General features: G+C 44.6%; 1 protein-coding gene across 2 annotated transcripts in view; it reads right to left on the bottom strand.

The window, feature by feature from the left end:
* Positions 1 to 15,649: 15,649 nt before the first annotated feature.
* The window catches only part of CTNNA1 (catenin alpha 1), a 67,023-nt gene continuing 65,492 nt past the window's right edge, over positions 15,650 to 17,180 (bottom strand). For both annotated transcript variants that reach the window (XM_082216330.1, XM_082216331.1), the window contains exon 18: positions 15,650 to 16,976. In XM_082216330.1, coding sequence (XP_082072456.1) covers positions 16,689 to 16,976 — 288 coding nt within the window. In that variant the 3' untranslated portion in view covers positions 15,650 to 16,688. The remainder of the gene's footprint in view (positions 16,977 to 17,180) is intronic.

Here is a 17,180-nt window from a genome sequence, read left to right as displayed (position 1 = left end):
GCCAGCCAGCTTTTCCCCCAGTTGCCAATAGCGCAGTTCTTCCGCTACTTCTAACTTTAGGGTTTCTCCTCCCTCGCGAAAACCCCAAAATAAGGCGAACTCATAAAAGAGCTGAAAAGCCCAGCCTTTCCCTTCCCACTCCCTGTTTACTCAGCTCCATCAGATGTAGAGCTCATGATCTCGTTAAGCAGATTGATATTTACAGCCCACAGAAAGCTCGTTTGAAAAATCACAGCGATCGAGTCGTGAGCTTACATGGGGAAATGTATTGGGGAAGCTGGGGCATGATTGATTATGCAAGCAGTATTCCGAGTGGAAAAGGGTTATCTCGGTAACATCATCTTGCTTGCTAATGTTCCCTGGCTCACAGACCCTGGGCGCCCACTGGGGAAGTGTTCCAGCTAAAACTGGGTCACGACTGTCATTTATGAAGACCACCAAGTACAGACCTATTGCAGCTCCCTCTCTTGCCCGGTGCATGTAAGCTTAAATATTTCAGATTCATTTTCTTCTTGGCAATGTGGTGCCTTTATGCTTTCACAGTGCTGTGCACTGAGTTCGTAAGGGCCGGGGTGTGCTCAATAGACATTTGAATATTCCCTTTTTGATAGAACAGGCATGTTTTTAGGCACCAGCACACAATAGACGTGGGTCCACATAGGTTTCCTATGAATATTCAGATTTTTATTTTGTTCCTGCCATTTTTGAAAGACTGTACTAAAAGCAAGCAAAACAAAGGAGGTCAGGAGGTATTAAAAATATTATTCACCTGGGATTATGGGCACCCGGTTGTCTTTTAGAGAACGATTCTCCACAACATGGAAGATGAAGTTTTCAATAACTTGACATTTTGCTCCTTTCACCTGATTATCTCTTTTGTTCTCCAAAGCATTACTCCAAAGCCTATTTGTGAAAAACACATTGGGGATATGAAGAAATGGAGAAAGTTGCGTGGCGAGTTCCCGCCTCCCCCCTCAGAAATAAAGACACGAGACACAAGAATTCGAGTTAATGGGTCAAATTAGGCCACAACTTTATTGATTACAGGAATTGAGCGGTATTGGCTTAGGCATTGGTCCTAACAATTAACCGGCTTTAGCCCACTGGATGGAAGACCAGTGAGGGTTAACCACCAGTAGGGGGAGTCCTGCTGAGGCACGTCAACTAGGAGCTCCCCCCCAGAGTTACTGCTCGGGGGTGTGCCGTGGGCCCATACCTCCATAGGCCTAAGACAAGGCCACGCCCCCCGGAATCCTTTACCGGACTACCCTTTATTTTGGGGGAAGGTGATGGCGCTTCCTTCCCCCCCCCTTTCATCTGCATAACAAAAGATCCATACCCCTACCAATGCCTAACTGCCAATACCGGGGAGTTGTGACGGATTGATACAAGGCGAAAACCAAGTGGCTGGTGCCAATCTGCCAAATGGAAAAATTCCTACCAGGCCCCTTGACCAACCAAAGTCCATACAGTGGTGCCTCGCAAGATGAAAAGAATCCGTTCTGTGATTCTCTTCGTCTAGCGGTTTTTTTGTCTTGCGAAGCAAGCCCATTGAAGGATTAGCGGATTAGCGCTATTAGCGCTTTTAGCGGCTTATCTGCTGATCGGATCAGCTGATAAGTGGCTTAGAAAAAGGGGGGGGGAGGAAAAAAAACCAGCAGGAACTCGCAAGACATTGTCGTCTTGCAAAGCAAGCCCATAGGAAATTCGTTTTGCGAAGCACCTCCAAAACGGAAAACTCTTTCGTCTAGCGAGATTTCCGTCTTGCGAGGCATTCGTCTTGCGGGGCACCACTGTATCAATGTCATAGAGCCTATCCTAACGGGTGGGAGGGCAGGGAAAAACCTGGCTAGCTGCTGCGCGGGAAAGAGGGAGACCCTTGGCTGCGCCAGACCTAAATGTGTGAGGCCACGCCCCCAGGGTGACGCGTCCGCGGATTCCCTAGCATCACAGGGCTAGAGCGTGGGTGTGTGTGTGTGTGAAGCCCGCAACCCCACCTCCTCACTAGCTCTGAAGTGGCTTTGCTCTGCCAACATCACCATTAATCCCTTCCCCAAAAACACACACGGGCACAGGGGGAAATTTCCTGTTCACATCTTAAAACGCAGGGAGACTAAGGTCTGTTCCTTGTGCAGAAATGCAGCGAACCTCAAGTAACCTTGGCGGCTGCCGAGACCATATAACACCAGTCTTGAAAGACCTACATTGGCTCCCAGTACGTTTCCGAGCACAATTCAAAGTGTTGGTGCTGACCTTTAAAGCCCTAAACGGCCTTGGTCCAGTATACCTGAAGGAGCGTCTCCACCCCCATCATTCTGCCCAGACACTGAGGTCCAGCGCCGAGGGCCTTCTGGCGGTTCCCTTGCTGCAAGAGGTGAGGCTACAGGGAACCAGACAGAGGGCCTTCTTGGTAGTGGCGCCCACCCTGTGGAACGCCCTTCCAGCAGATGTCAAAGCAATAAACAACTACCTGACATTCAGAAGACATCTTAAGGCAGCCCTGTTCAGGGAAGTTTTTAACGTGTGATATTTTACTGGAAGCCACCCAGAGTGGCTGGGGAGGCCCAGCCGGATGGGCGGGGTATAAATAATAAATTATTATTATTATATTATTATTATTAATTCAAGCACATATTCTAAACAAAGTAGTTACTTGGCCCATTTTGCAAACAAATCTCTTGATCTCAAAGCAAGCTCCAGGATGCGCTTCAAACATCTTGTAGAAAATTCTTCTGTTTCTTGCACTTCCCCTCAAACTAGCTACCATTTGATTAGAAAACCGAAGCCACGATTAAGCTGAGGTGTGAACAACAGGATAGCAAAAATGGATTCTATGTGCCCTAATGGTTGCTAATTACTGATGAATTGGAAGAACAGAGATACAATTCCCCTTAATAAATGGCTTGATAACATCGGCAACATATGAACAGACAGCTTACAGACACAGACTTCCTTGGATAAATACAGTGAAATTTAGAATGAGTGTGTGCAGAATATATTAGGTTAGTGACAATTATATGTGCATTAGAATAATAAGAATACGCACATCTGTTTATAAATGTATGAGAATGTAACAGTATATTTTTCTTTTTTCATTCTCATTTACTTTTTTCATTCTGTATTTTTGTAAATGAAATTATCTTGATCAAATATTAATAATAAAAATGAAAACCTGAGATGTGTCCATTTCAAGCAGCCATTGCACATGCAGATGGCAGCACCAGTGAATTCGAGTTCGGAGCAGGGAAACAAACCAGGTACAGTGGTACCTCGGGTTAAGAACTTAATTTGTTCTGGAGGTCTGTTCTTAACCTGAAACTGTTCTTAACCTGAAGCACCACTTTAGCTAATGGGGCCCCCACAGCCGCAGCCATGCAATTTCTGTTCTCATCCTGAAGCAAAGTTCTTAACCAGAGGTACTATTTCTGGGTTAGCAGAGTCTGTAACCTGAAGCGTATGTAACCCGAGGTACCACTGTAATGGGAATTCGGTAAAGACAACTCTACCCTCTCTCTGGTGTAAAGGTAAAGGGACCCCTGACCATTAGGTCCAGTCGCGGCCAACTCTGGGGTTGCGGTGCTCATCTCACTTTACTGGCCGACGGAGCTGGCATACAGCTTCTGGGTCATGTGGCCAGCATGACTAAGCCGCTTCTGGCGAACCAGAGCAGCGCACGGAAATGCCGTTTACCTTATAGCACCATAAAAAAAAACCTATTCGAAATGCCCCTGGTCCTCAGAATTTACTCCAATCCACACGCCTCACTAGCCCTGTTATTGCCAGACTGGAAAGTGACCTTGAACACTGATAATGCTTCTTGCCTGCTTGGAGGATAGAGAGGGCTGTGTGTAGAAGCTAACCTACCGCACAGAGGTAAAATGGACACTTATTGCGTATCATGTGCCCTCTGGAAGGCAGCCCAGAAGGGGAACACAGCCCTCAGCCTCAAAAAGATTCTACATCCTGTCCAACTGGCCGGTCGCAATCTACTAGTCAATCGCAGGATGTCCCTGGTCGGTCCAGGGACTAATGGGTAGATCACTGGCAGTTTTTTTAGAGTGGGAGTAGATTGCAGTCTCTTGGAAGTTGGACGTGCCTGCTGTATTAGAACTTTGCATGACACATTTCTTGGAAAGAATCCAAAATATTGATGCACTCATTTTTATTTTTTGGGGCCGGTTCCATAATTGTTAAATTTAGCAAACAGTGTTTGCAATGAGTCAATGTGAGTCAATTTCAGTGCAAACATTCACCTTAACCTAGTCTTTTGCTCATGTGTTTAAAGATGAAGAGGTACATATGTCACAAATCTGTCATACTAAAAATGTACCTAAAAATAAAAATAAAAATCACACAAACACATTTTGGAGGCAAGCTTCAGATCTTGTTTGCTAGTCCAGCGGTCCTTGCAGTGCAGGGAACTAGAAACCCTGTACAGTGGTACCTCGGTTTTCAAGCGTCTCCGTTGATGAACATTTCGGTTTTCAAACACCGTGAACCCAGAAGTAAATACTTCAGTTTTCAAACACGCCTTGGAAGATGAACACGCCATGCGGTTTCCATATGGAATTTTCTGTATTGAGGCTTCCATATTGAGTTTTTGGTTTTCGAATGTTTCAGAACTCGAAAGGTATTCCGGAACAGATTACGTTCGAAAGCCGAGGTACCACGACTTATAGGGTCTCTCCTTTAGACAGCCATGTGTATGACTTCATTGGTGAAGCATGTCAGAATTCCCTACTCTCCACTTCATACCCATGTGCACCTCACACTCTCCCCAGATCTGCTGGGTGGGGTATAAATAATAAAATTGTTGCTGCTACTGTGGTTGTTATTGAATACGACATCCCTATTTCCATCGGGAAAATGTTGAAAGGTATGTAAACTACTTTGTAAAATATATAGTAAAGGTATCTGGCTTGTATGATGTCTGCTGCGCAGTCGTACCTTCGATCCTGAATGCCTTGTGAATCGAATGTTTTGGCTCCCAAACACCGCAAAGCTGGATGTGAGTGTTCCAGTTTGCGAACGTTGTTCGGAAGCCAAATGTCCGAGGCTGCTTCTGATTGGCTGCAGGAAGCTCCAGCCAATTGGAAGCCGCGCCTTGGTTGTTGAATGTTTTTGGAAGTCAAACGGACATCCGGAATGGATTCCGTTTGACAACCATGGTACGACCGTACTGCTTTTTTTTTTTTTTTTGCTGGAACTGCTTTAGCAAAAGGCGGTTAAAAAAAATGCTGTTGTTGTTTAGTTGTTTCCGACTCTTCGTGACGCCCTGGACCAGAGCACGCCAGGCACTCCTGTCTTCCACTGCCTCCCACTGTTTGGTCAAACTCATGCTGGTAGCTTCGAGAACACTGTCCAACCATCTCGTCCTCTGTCGTCCCCTTCTCCTTGTGCCCTCCATCTTTCCCAACATCAGGGTCTTTTCCAGGGAGTCTTCTCTTCTCATGAGATGGCCTCAGCTTCAGGATCTGTCCTTCCAGTGAGCTCTCAGGGCTGACTTCCTTAAGAATGGAGAGGTTTGATCTTCTTGCAGTCCATGGGACTCTCAAGAGTCTCCTTCAGCACCAGAATTCAAAAGCACCAATTCTTTGGCGATCAGCCTTCTTTATGGTCCAACTCTCACTTGTATGGTCCAGCTCTCACGTATATGCCTTTTGTCTCAAACCCCATTGTCAAAGACAACAGGCATATAAGTTAAAAAAAACACAACAAGTAAAAACTTCTGACTGTATTGCTTTTTTTTGCTGGAACTGCTTTAGTGAAAGGTGGTTAAAAACAAACAAACAAGTAAAAACGTCTGACTGTATAAATGGAAAGGGTGAAAGAGGAAAGAATCAGGGCCACTTTCCCAAAGATGTTACTGACATCTCTCAAATAGTCTGGTGCTACAACATGGCTTTGTGGGGTATGTGCATTTTTGCAAGAGGAATTGCACGTGGCCCTGGGCTCATGCATACAGACTGCTTCAAATACGGCTTCTGCTTTCCCCAGCACTAGCAAGGAGGCAGTTAAAGCACGCAGCTGCCGCCATCTCCTCCTTTATTCCAAGAACCCTGCAACCTGCATTCGTGGTCCTCAGGGCACCCTCTGGGGATAGCATTCCTCAGTTCAGTCGCTCTCTGTTGCTGCTGGGAATTTGCCTGTTTTGAGCCTTACATTTCTAACTCACTGCACAAGCTGTCTGCAGTAATTTAATGTTGTAATGTGGCTTTAAGGCTTTCTGAGGGGTCTCCACCAACGGGTGTGTGTGTGTGTGCAAAAACCCACCTCTCCAAAGCCTGGGGCCTGATCCCAACTTTACTTCAGCCTGAGAAAGGGACAAATTAGATGTGACGGGGGAAAACCTTAGCTTTAACTATATGGACCTTTGTCGGCAAGGTGATGTTTCGTGACTACTGTCACCGTCTGCAGTGATCATGGAGCCCAAGAAAGTAAAATCTCTCACTGCCTCCATTTCTTCCCCTTCTATTTGCCAGCAGGTGATGGGCCCAGTGGCCCTGATCTTCGTTTTTTTTGATGTTGAGCTTCAGACCATATTTTGCACTCTCCTCTTTCACCCTCATCCTTTTACATTGCCTAGGTTTAATTCTGATAAGAGGAAGTAGCTTCTTTGTAGACATCTTTCCAACTTCATATATGACTGAGGTGTCGCCTAACTCTTAACTCGGAGCCTACAGTTGTGAGTATACTACCTCCAGATTATAAACAGAGTGAACCAAAAATATTACTTTATCTTTTTTTTAACTGTGATAAAGATGTGTTAACCGGTTTGGGATGCCTAGCCAATTGCCACCAACCCTGTGTGTCTCTGCGTCACCTGCTGGCTTGCCCCTGCCCCTGGAATTTCTTCGGCAACAACTCTGCAAACTTTACCTATTTTCTACTGTAAGTATTCAAGCAGATTCTTTTCCTAGAAGATTCAAGATGGGGGGGGGGGGGTCAGCAACTGCTGACACCAGGGACTCAGCTATATAGCTGCAAATACAAGGTTTTAAGTTTGTTTTAAGTGCACTATACACATTTGACACTAGATGGCGATGGTGAGCTTATGGCAAATTCAATATATTTTCCAAAACGTTTTTTTAAAAAGCATTTTCATAGCAGTTTTTTTAACGTGTGTCTAGATTTCACCCTGGAGTCAGGTAAGCATTCAGGAATGATATAGGCCAAGGCACTAGATTTGGCAACAGCTGGGCTGCCGGGGTTGTCAGAAGGAGGCATACAAGGTTTTGCAGGAACCCCTCCATCATTCAGTTTGTACAAACACGACACACACACACAACATATGCGACATTTCTGTTATAAATTCATAGTAAATCAACCATACATCGGATTTACACTGGTCCACTTTTATTTTGCTCCATGAAGGAAGGACTATCAAAGGGGGATGGTTTGATACAGGACGGCCCTTAAACATACCAACACGTACTCAGGAGCCCTACCCAGTTGGCATGACAACCCTGATGGTCCCAGACAGAAGACCATCAAGGTCACAAAGGACTTGCATATGGGAGTGGATTCAACACGGACTGGAACAAAGGACAATGATCAGATCTTCCCTCTGGGGGCAGGAAACTGCCAACTCCCCTTTGTCCTCTGGAAATGACTCATGGGGAGGGGGAAAGGAGGAACCAGCCAGGTGACAAGATACTCAGGTTACCATCACAACTCCTCCCTCAACCCCTCCTTTTTGTGATGTGTCAGTGATGTAGTCATGACGTTGTTGTGATGTAGTTCTAGGGGTGTAGCTTGGGGGATTAGTAACTAATAAAAGTTGGGGTCTTCTTTTGTTCTGGGCTTCCATCTTGTTTCACCTGGTGGCAGGTGGGAGTCCTGCCGTGACAGTCTTCAATAAAGACCAAGCCTACTGGCTGCTGTTTTGCTCTGGTATTCCTGCCTGGTGCCCTTGTTTTTTTGTCCAAGGGAGCCCTCGGATTTCTCCGTTAACAAAGGTGCCATCAAACCATCTTAGAAACTCCACTAGGGATTTGTGTTGGGTTTACTCCTTAGCTGGTGAATGAACAACTGGACTGAGTTCAGCAGGGCTTCACGGGTTGCATGGATAGATCGAGGGCCATGTGTGGCCCCTGGGCTGCCCACATGCAATGTCAAACCTGACGCACACCGGCCATTTTACCACAGTGTTTACCTGGAAATGAGTCGCGCTGACTGATGTGGGACTTATGTTCTGGCATTTATCTTTAGGATTGCGACTATCAAAGATACAAGCCAGCAGCCAACAGGTCATGCCACACTAATTTCATGCCCATTAGTATTTTACTGGAACGCTGAAATCCCATTCATGAAATACAGCCCTTCGTGGGATCATAAAAATTCATATTCCAAGTAAGAGTAAGTAAATCAGCTCACTGACAAGCCATACTAAGGACAGGAGGACAGCGCAACGGAGCCCATTATGTTAAATCCATTTAGCAGCTGCGAGGGTAGCGCCATCAGGCAAAGGGTTATGGGAATGGGGGGGGAGAGATGCATAAACCAAAGTTAGAAGGGAATATACAACAGATGAGCTTGGAGAGAGGAAGCCTTAATTCATGTAGGGGTAGCTGACAAGAACAGATGGGGGTCTGACGGGAATTCTACATTCCGCAAGAGGGATGTGCTTTTCCCTCTTAAAAACGTATCAATTCTAGCTAGCTGACAATTCGGGGAAATATGGCAAGAGGGGCGGTTTCAGTGGGGGCAGACTTGGCTCTGCCTCTGAACTGGAAGGCACTCTGAAGAAATGAAAGAACATTCGAAGAGCAATAAATAGGATACTCCACTTCCAGAGCCTTGCTACATGCCTGTCAATCATTTCCAAGTTCTTTTATTTTCTCCAGCCTCTGAAAAACTAAATGACCCACAGTTCCTAAATTCACTTGAGGGAAGTGCGGTCCGATCCCAGGAATTTAGGAACAGCTAACTTACAGAATGGGATGCAGGTGGCGCTGTGGGTTAAACCACAGAGCCTAGGACTTGCCGATCAGAAGGTCAGTGGTTCGAATCCCCGTGACGGGGTGAGCTCCCGTTGCTCGGCCCCTGCTCCTGCCAACCTAGCAGTTCGAAAGCACACCAGTGCAAGTAGATAAATAGGTACCACTTGAGCGGGAAGGTAAACGGCGTTTCCGTGCACTGTTCTGGTTTGCCAGAAGCAGCTTATTCATGCTGGCCACATGACCCGGAAGCTGTACGCCGGCTCCCTTGGCCAGTAAAGCAAGATGAGCGCCACAACCCCAGAGTCGGCCACAACTGGACCTAATGGTCAGGGGTCCCTTTACCTTTTTAACTTACAGAATACAGTTACTATTTGTGTCAAAACACCACCTTTCCCCCCGGCTGGTTGTAACCGTTTTTTTCCTTTGCTGACTCTGCTGTTGCTGTTTTTGTTCCGTTTTAGTATCTGGGTTGAATGTGACATTTTAATAACATTACTGTTGTATTTGTGCTTTATATATGACATTTGTCTTACGAGCTCTTTGGGATGGGTATCAACTTTGTTCCCTCATTCTATCTACTTTAGTACATAGTTATTTAGATTCTACAAGGAGCCTCTGATGTAGAGAACAGAAAAGGCGGTCTTATACAAAGTCATACCATCAGTCCAACTAATTTTGTTTGCTCTAGCCAGTCAAGTGTTGGCTCTCCAGGATTCCAGAAATTAGCCTTTGCCAGACTGCAAGAAGATCCAACCGATCCATTCTTAAGGAAATCAGCCCTGAGTGCTCACTGGAAGTTCAGATCCTGAAGCTGAGGCTCCAATCATAGCTGTCAACTTACAGATTTGAAAATAAGGGACCAGCAGCCTCGAAAATAAGGGATCAGCAGCCAAAATAAGGGACTTCCTGGGCACAAGTATGTACAACTTCTGAGCCCCTCCGAGACAAAGGCAGAAAGCCCAGCCAGCAGCCAAACGAAGCCTCAAGCAGTGGTTCCCACAGCGCAGCAACCCAGCAAAGGGGATGCAGCAAGGAAAACCACTGACAGCTCTCCGCTGGGAAGCGCTGAGCAAGGGCGAGTCCCCAGGCAACGCGGCCGATTTGATTGGCACAAGGCATGCAAGCTCCACCCCCCAGGTCATTCTTAGACTCCTTATTGGGTGAGCAACGCAGCCAAGCAACACAGTTGGAGCCTCCCTCCTCCCTGGCCGGCAGGGAGGGAGGGAGAGGAGCTGCTTCCTTTGAAACCCGGGAAATTTAAGGGACATCATCAATCTGGGACAGCAGCGGGACACAGCGCTGGGATAAGGGAGTTTCCTGCCAAATAAGGGATGGTTGACAGCTATGGCTCCAATACTTTGGCCACCTCATGAGAAGAGAAGACTCCCTGGAAAAGACCCTGATGTTGGGAAAGATGGGGGGCACAAGGAGAAGGGGACGACAGAGGACGAGATGGTTGGACAGTGTTTTCAAACCTACCAGCATGAGTTTGACCAAACTGCAGGAGGCAGTGGAAGACAGGAGTGCCTGGCGTGCTCTGGTCCATGGGGTCATGAAGAGTTGGACATGACTAAACGACTAAACAACAACAACAACAGATCTACCTGGATAATGAACCTGGGACCTTCTGCAGTCACAACAAGCCCTTTGTCAGGCTATGAGATGGCCTCCATCCCCAAAGTACACACAATGAGAAATATTTGAATCCACACATATTTTTTAACTGCGTATACTGCATATTCAGCAGAAAGCCTCTAAGCAGTTTACAAAGAACCATCTGAAATATATATATATATATGCCATATTCAGATGAGCAATAGCCACCTGCGGGAAGAGGAACCCATTCAGGTTTGAGATGGTGTGTGAATTTTAACTCTTAGCAATCCAAAATGTTATTCTCTTACTAAAGGGTTGTAATGTTAAGAAGACGCAACACATAACTAGGATCAATATGGGAGTGGCAGAACCTATTGAATGAAAATCTGCTGATCCTATCAGGGAAAAGTGGGAAAAGGTAAAGACTCCTGGATGGTTAAGTCCAGTCAAAGGCGACTATGGGGTTGCGGCACTCATTTCGCTTTCAGGCCAAGGGAGCTGGCGTTTCTCCACAGACAGCTTTCCAGGTCATGTGGCCAGCAGGACTAAACCACTTCTGGTGCAATGGAACACCATGATGGAAACCAGAGTGCATGGAAATTCTGTTTACCTTCCAGTCGCAGAGGTACCTATTTATCTACTTGCACTGGTGTGCTTTCGAACTGCTAGGTTGGCAGGAGCTGGGACAGAGCAATGGGAGCCCACCCCGTCGCAGGGATTCGAACTGCCGACCTTCTGATCGGCAAGCCCAAAAGGCTCAGCGGTTTAGACCACAGTGCCACCCACATCCCTATCAGGGGAAAGTGGAAAAAAGGCGATCCTAATCTGGATGGTTGATGCATACAAAGAATCTGTTCATTGGTCTAGCTCTCAGGATCCCACACCCTTATTGGCTACCAGATGTAGGTAAATGCAGACACCCATGATTTCATGGCTCAGTTTGCCACAAGCCCTAGGGAAGAAAGCAAATCTAGAACCACATGTGCTGCTACTAACTTTTTGTAGAAAAGGAAAGGAATGGAGCACCCCAATGATTTTTTGTGGGTTGGGTGGACTAGGGTGGGGAAAGCAGAGAACTGAAGTATTGGGTAGGTGCTAATCTTCCTAATCTCTAACATTACATTCTTGTTCCTATGTTCTTTTCCTAGCGCTCACTTTTCTTCACATGGAACACTTAGAAATAAAAAGAACATTCTGAACACTGATGTACTGTATTGCCAAGAGGGAAATTGCATGGCCATTTATGCAGCTGCATAACTGCATTTCATCCAGGGTCCTGTGGCTGTGAAACGTGCTGTGCTCTTTGTCCCCCTTTCCTTCCCCCCCTTGCAAGCCTGGGTAGTTCTCGCTGCCTTGCACGCCTTTGCAAAACGGTAGCTGCGCTTTTCCTCCCCTCTTGTTGCCTCCCGATTTTTACTACATCGTTGACTCTGAAGCCCCCCAAGGCACATCATCCACAGCTAACTCACACTCTCCGGCTGGCTTGAAGAATGGAGTGGTTTAGACATGCGTTTCAAGAGGGAGGGTAAACTGGCTTTGCAGAAAGTAGCAGAGGAACACGCCAGATCAGCCCCCATAAGCACAAATTTGGCAACATTTGAGATTAATTGAAATATGGTGAATTGGGTTCATTTTAAGACCTACTGTATCTTTTGCACCATAACACTCACTTTTTTCCTCCTAGAAAGTAAGGGGAAATGTCTGTGCGTGTTATGGAGCGAATGCCTACGGGTGGCAGGGTGGGATCTGCTGCAGTCGTGAGCAGAGGATCCATGGTTCCCCTTCCTTCCCTCCTCCGTGGTTACAAAGCATGGATCCTCAGGCTTTTTGCATTGGGCTCCTCCAAACTCACTGTCTGATCACATGTCTGTGGCCACAGCATGAACCACAAAAATCATATATCTACTATTTCATTTAGAATATTTTTTTTCTTGTTTTCCTCCTCTAAAAACTACGTGCGTGTTATAGAGCGAAAAATACGGTAAATCCTGATTTGGCACGTGCAAATTTCAAAGCAGTTGAAGACAAGTTGCAGCGATGGGCATACATGCTTAATAACAGCAAATGTTGCATATTGTGGACAGAGCCAGTTGCATGCCCCAGGATGATGTATTTGATGGTGTGTTGTTTTATTTACTATTTATCTATTTATTAGATGTGGATGCTTCAAGGACATTTTGATAATGTAATGATCCAACCAACCAACCAACTACTAAGTTTTCTGCTTCTCACTTACAATTTTTAGGTCTTTATGTAACTTCTTTGAATGGTTGCTCTTAAGAACACCCTCTCCCCATAAAGTATAAAAACTGACCTCTAAAAGGGACAAGCTCCCCTTCCCCTGTCATTAGGCACTGAAACTGCAGGATTTGTGCTGCATGGGAAAAACAAGATATAAATTCTCACTCTTTTCAATCCCACTGCTCACGCAAAGGGCTTTGCTGTCTCATCTGTCAAGGGCAACTGGAGTGGGATCAAAACTGATTTGGATGGCTCCATGCTTTTGGCATCACCAAAACTTGTCATCCATTTTCATATATGCATTTAACAGGTAGAGAAGCTAAAGGTGAACGCTTATCCAACTCCAGAGAGAATATATTTTTCTTTGAGAAGTGGTATTCATGGCTTCAGAAAGTTTTCCTGTAGAGATTTCTAGGTGTAGACTTATGAACTGTAACTGTCCTGGATGAGAGGCAGATTACAGAAAATCTAAGGAGTCTGAAGCTGCAGGAGAAACTGAAGATAGGCAGTCTTATGTGAATACTACCGTATTTTTGGCTCCATAAGACGCACCGTTTTTAGAGGAGGAAAACAAGAAAAAAATATTCTGAACGAAAGAATGGATGTATGATTTTTGTGGTTCATGCTATGGCCACAGACATGTGATTTGATGGTGAGTTTGGGGTAGCCCAATGCAAAAATCCTGAGAATCCATGTGGATCCATGCTTTGTAACCACGTTTTTGCGCCCCATGAAACAGTGGATGTGTGATTTTTTGGGTGCAGGCTATTCCTGTCTCCTCTCCTTACAAGTTCGCTGTCTTTACCTCCCCCCCTCCCCAGGCAGCCTCCTTTACCCGCAGCCTTATCTCCCTCCCGATCGCTTGCCGATCAGCTGCTCAGCAGCTTCGTTTCCACACACCCTTCCCACTTTCTAGAAAAAAAAGAGGACGATCTGCTTTTCGCCCCTGGGCAATTCAGCTCCAGGGACCACGCATTCGCTCCATAAGATGCACAGACATTTCCCCTTACTTTTCAGGAGGAAAAAAGTGCGTCTTATGGGAAAATACGGTATATATCTGGTTTATTTGGTACCCTCCAGCATCTTTTGTCCCATGGTCTTAAGGTTTCCTAACAAGCTAGTCTTAAGGTTTCCTAACAAGCTCCACGGGGCTTGGGGTACCTTTCTCGTTAAAAGCTGGTTTTGTTAAGTAAAGATTTTACAAACTCACCTACTTGGTCCACTGCAGTCCAAGTTATTGACATAAGACACTGTTCAAAGCTCCTGAACAGGGCAAGGAAGCTGTTCAATACCAGAACTTGTTTGACCTAGTTTTGGTAGGCTCTGACCTTCATTGTTAGCCTTTGGGGTATTTTGTTCAACACAGCTTAGCTGTAGTTAGTGTCTAGAAAAATGTCAAATTATGAAGCTCAGCTGAAAACCCACAGACTGCTTATGCACAGAACCTAATTTTATATTCCAAACCAGAGATTAAGAAGAAAAGGTGTGCTTTGTCTATAGCACAGTCAAGCTTTGTGAGCTGGACAGATCATGTGGCAGTTGTGATAAATGAGGAATAAATTCACACGAAGGTTACAGTGAGAGCACATGAAGGCTAGGAAAGTTACGTCTAGGAGGGTCAGGTAGGCAACACTTCCAGGAGAGGAAATATGAAATGAATTCACCTCCGAGAAAATATGACCAAAAACAAAAGCAGGGCAAGACATCTCTTGGAGATAGTATTTAAAAAAGCAGTGTTATGGATGTAATGTAGGAATTTTAAACAACACAATCCATATGAAAAGGTTTATCTGCTAGGAGTTTACTTAAGTTATTATTTCCTCTGTCTTTCCGGACAGCATACAAGTGCAGTATTTCTGTTGCAATATTATTGGTGGTATATATAGTTTCTATCCCACTGTTTCCAGATTATTTCAACCCTGCTCTTTTGTTTGTTGTGGTTATTGCTGACCTGAGATACTTCCCCTTATAGATGTACCTCTGTACAAACAATAACGTTTCATTTCAAAACCACATTTTACATTAAACTGGAATAAGTGGTAAACAGAGTCCTATTTCAAACTTGGGCTCCATTCAATCCGAATGTCTCATCATACAGTGACCTTCCCCAATCATTGGGAAAGTTAATTACCAGCCTCTAAGAAGATTCTGGTGCCCTATCAGCCTGGAAGGGATGACACACTAAAATATATCTTGCCTTCATTTTAACCTCTCTGGGTGACTAGAAGGCTCTCTCGGACACCTAGCCGGTTCTTTTCACGTGTATAATAGAGCATGCAATTTTGATTCATTGGTTTTGCATCAGAATCCTCTAATAAACACTGTGGCTTTGCAACTTCTTGCTATCTCATTATCTTCCTATCTAACTATGGGGGCAATACAACTACTGGGACACATTTAAGGCATTTACCATGAAGCCAGAGTTGCGGTTGCTGCTCCTGCTAGCACTAGGGTTGGAGTAAAGTGAGAGCCACCTGTGCATTCATGGTAAACCCTCAACTATGGTTAAACTGGGGTGTGTGAACTGAGTAGTTGCAAAGAGTCAAACTAAAGCACGAGCAGATAATCTTTGGAACAAGTGCTTCAATAACATGCCAAGAATTCAGCTGATTTAATTCTTGAGTACCTTCCCCCCCCCCCAGCACACGGTATGAGTCACAATAAGAGCATAGTAATTTTGCCCATGGTGCAATGAAACTATAGCAGACCCTCCATTATGTACATTTTAACTAAAGTGAACAAGTGATTCATGTGTTAGTCACCAATGACTAGCCCTTTAAATTGCCACTAATTAGTTGCATAGCCCAGCCACTTCATTACAGAATTAGGAGTGTTTTATGAACTGCAAAGAAAGCTCTGACCCTTACAACTGGTTTTTATACTGGACTTTATTGGAAAAGGTATAAAAACAGAAATCCATAAAAATTTTAAAGAGCAAAATTATACCATGAGGCTCCCAGTATGACAAACAATGCCTGAATCGCAGTCTGAATGCAATGCTATTTGCTAGGTTTTTTAAAAGCCCAGGGCAGGATGCATAGCAATTATGAGAAGAACACAATGATAGATTTGCATTTGAATGCCGAGGGAAACATGCAACATTTACAACAGTGGCTGGAACAAGCCACTTATTAGAGTCCCCTCCAGCAAAGTACATCAGTTATGTGTAAGTAAGGCTTAACATTTTCACCATCTTAAGTATTAAAAGTTTTCCTTGTGATGCACACTAAGTAACTTTCGCTCCCCTATGGGCTCCGATGGAAGTCTTCACAAGATGCACATGCTGAAAGCTAACCTTCAACCCAGCAATTCAGAACAAATGAATCAAAGTGTTCCGTTTCATATAAAGGAGTCAAAACCTGCTTAAATTAGAAAAGAATGCTATAGTATATTACTTTTTCAAAATCATTTTCTACGGTTGTCTTAGTGTTTTAAGCAGCAACTAGCGTTTTCCATTTTATCAATTATTTCAACATACCAAACTTATGCTCTCTATCCACCCAAAGCATAATATAATTTTGATAAAAGTACAGGTTCCATTCTACTTCCAAGTTGAGAAGGCTCACATTTCTTCTAAAGGAATTACATGATCCAGCTATGTGAAGGATTAATGTTACAGTAAATTCAACTTTGGTTATAGAATAGATTTAAAAGCAGGATTTATTATTTTAAAAAGCTAGGGGGGGAAATGCCACAGAATTCTAAACAGCATTTTCATACTAAAATTAACCATGTTCTCAGATTTAAAGATGTATTTTCATGCTTCATATATCTTGCTTACCTCCTTTTAGTCTAAGTGATTTTATCAAAAAATATTGTGTAAATGAATTCTAACATAATCCATAGAATATTTGGGGGGAGGGGGAATCTGATAATAGGAATGAAATCCAGAAATACTACTCCCTCTGTTTAAATGCTCTCCATTGCCTTGAATTCGCTGAGTGCTTGCACTGGGTTGACGTGCTTTTTCTGGGAGGCGCGCTTGATTTTGGTCTGTGTTTCGTCCTGTTTCTCTCGCTTGACGAGTGGTTTCTTCTCTGGGGCTTTCATTTTCCAGGACACGGCTGGCAGGTTCAGAGAAGCCATCCCTTGAGACTTCTGGTATTTTGTGGACGCCACGTAGGAGGCCTTCACTGTTTGCACCACAGCATTCATCAGGTTCTTGGCAGCTTGAATCAGCGACATGGCACTGTCCACCTAAAAGCAGGTCAGCAAGAAAGTCCCTTTAGTTTCAGATAGTGCTCATTGTGCAGCATTTTAGGAAAGGCAGAACGGAAGATGCTTCAAATAACCATTTATATTGTCTCTTTACATTCGTTAGATTCCTTTACCATAGAGGTTTCCTGTTGAAACTTAGCATAGTGCTTGCTTTAGACGAATTGGAGAAGGAGAATAAAGAAG

This window comes from Podarcis vaucheri, assembly GCF_965113315.1.
Source record: "Podarcis vaucheri genome assembly, chromosome: 3".
Classification (NCBI taxonomy): Eukaryota; Metazoa; Chordata; class Lepidosauria; order Squamata; family Lacertidae; genus Podarcis; species Podarcis vaucheri.
Note: the sequence above shows the minus strand (reverse complement) of the source record. Positions and strands in the feature narration are given on the sequence as shown.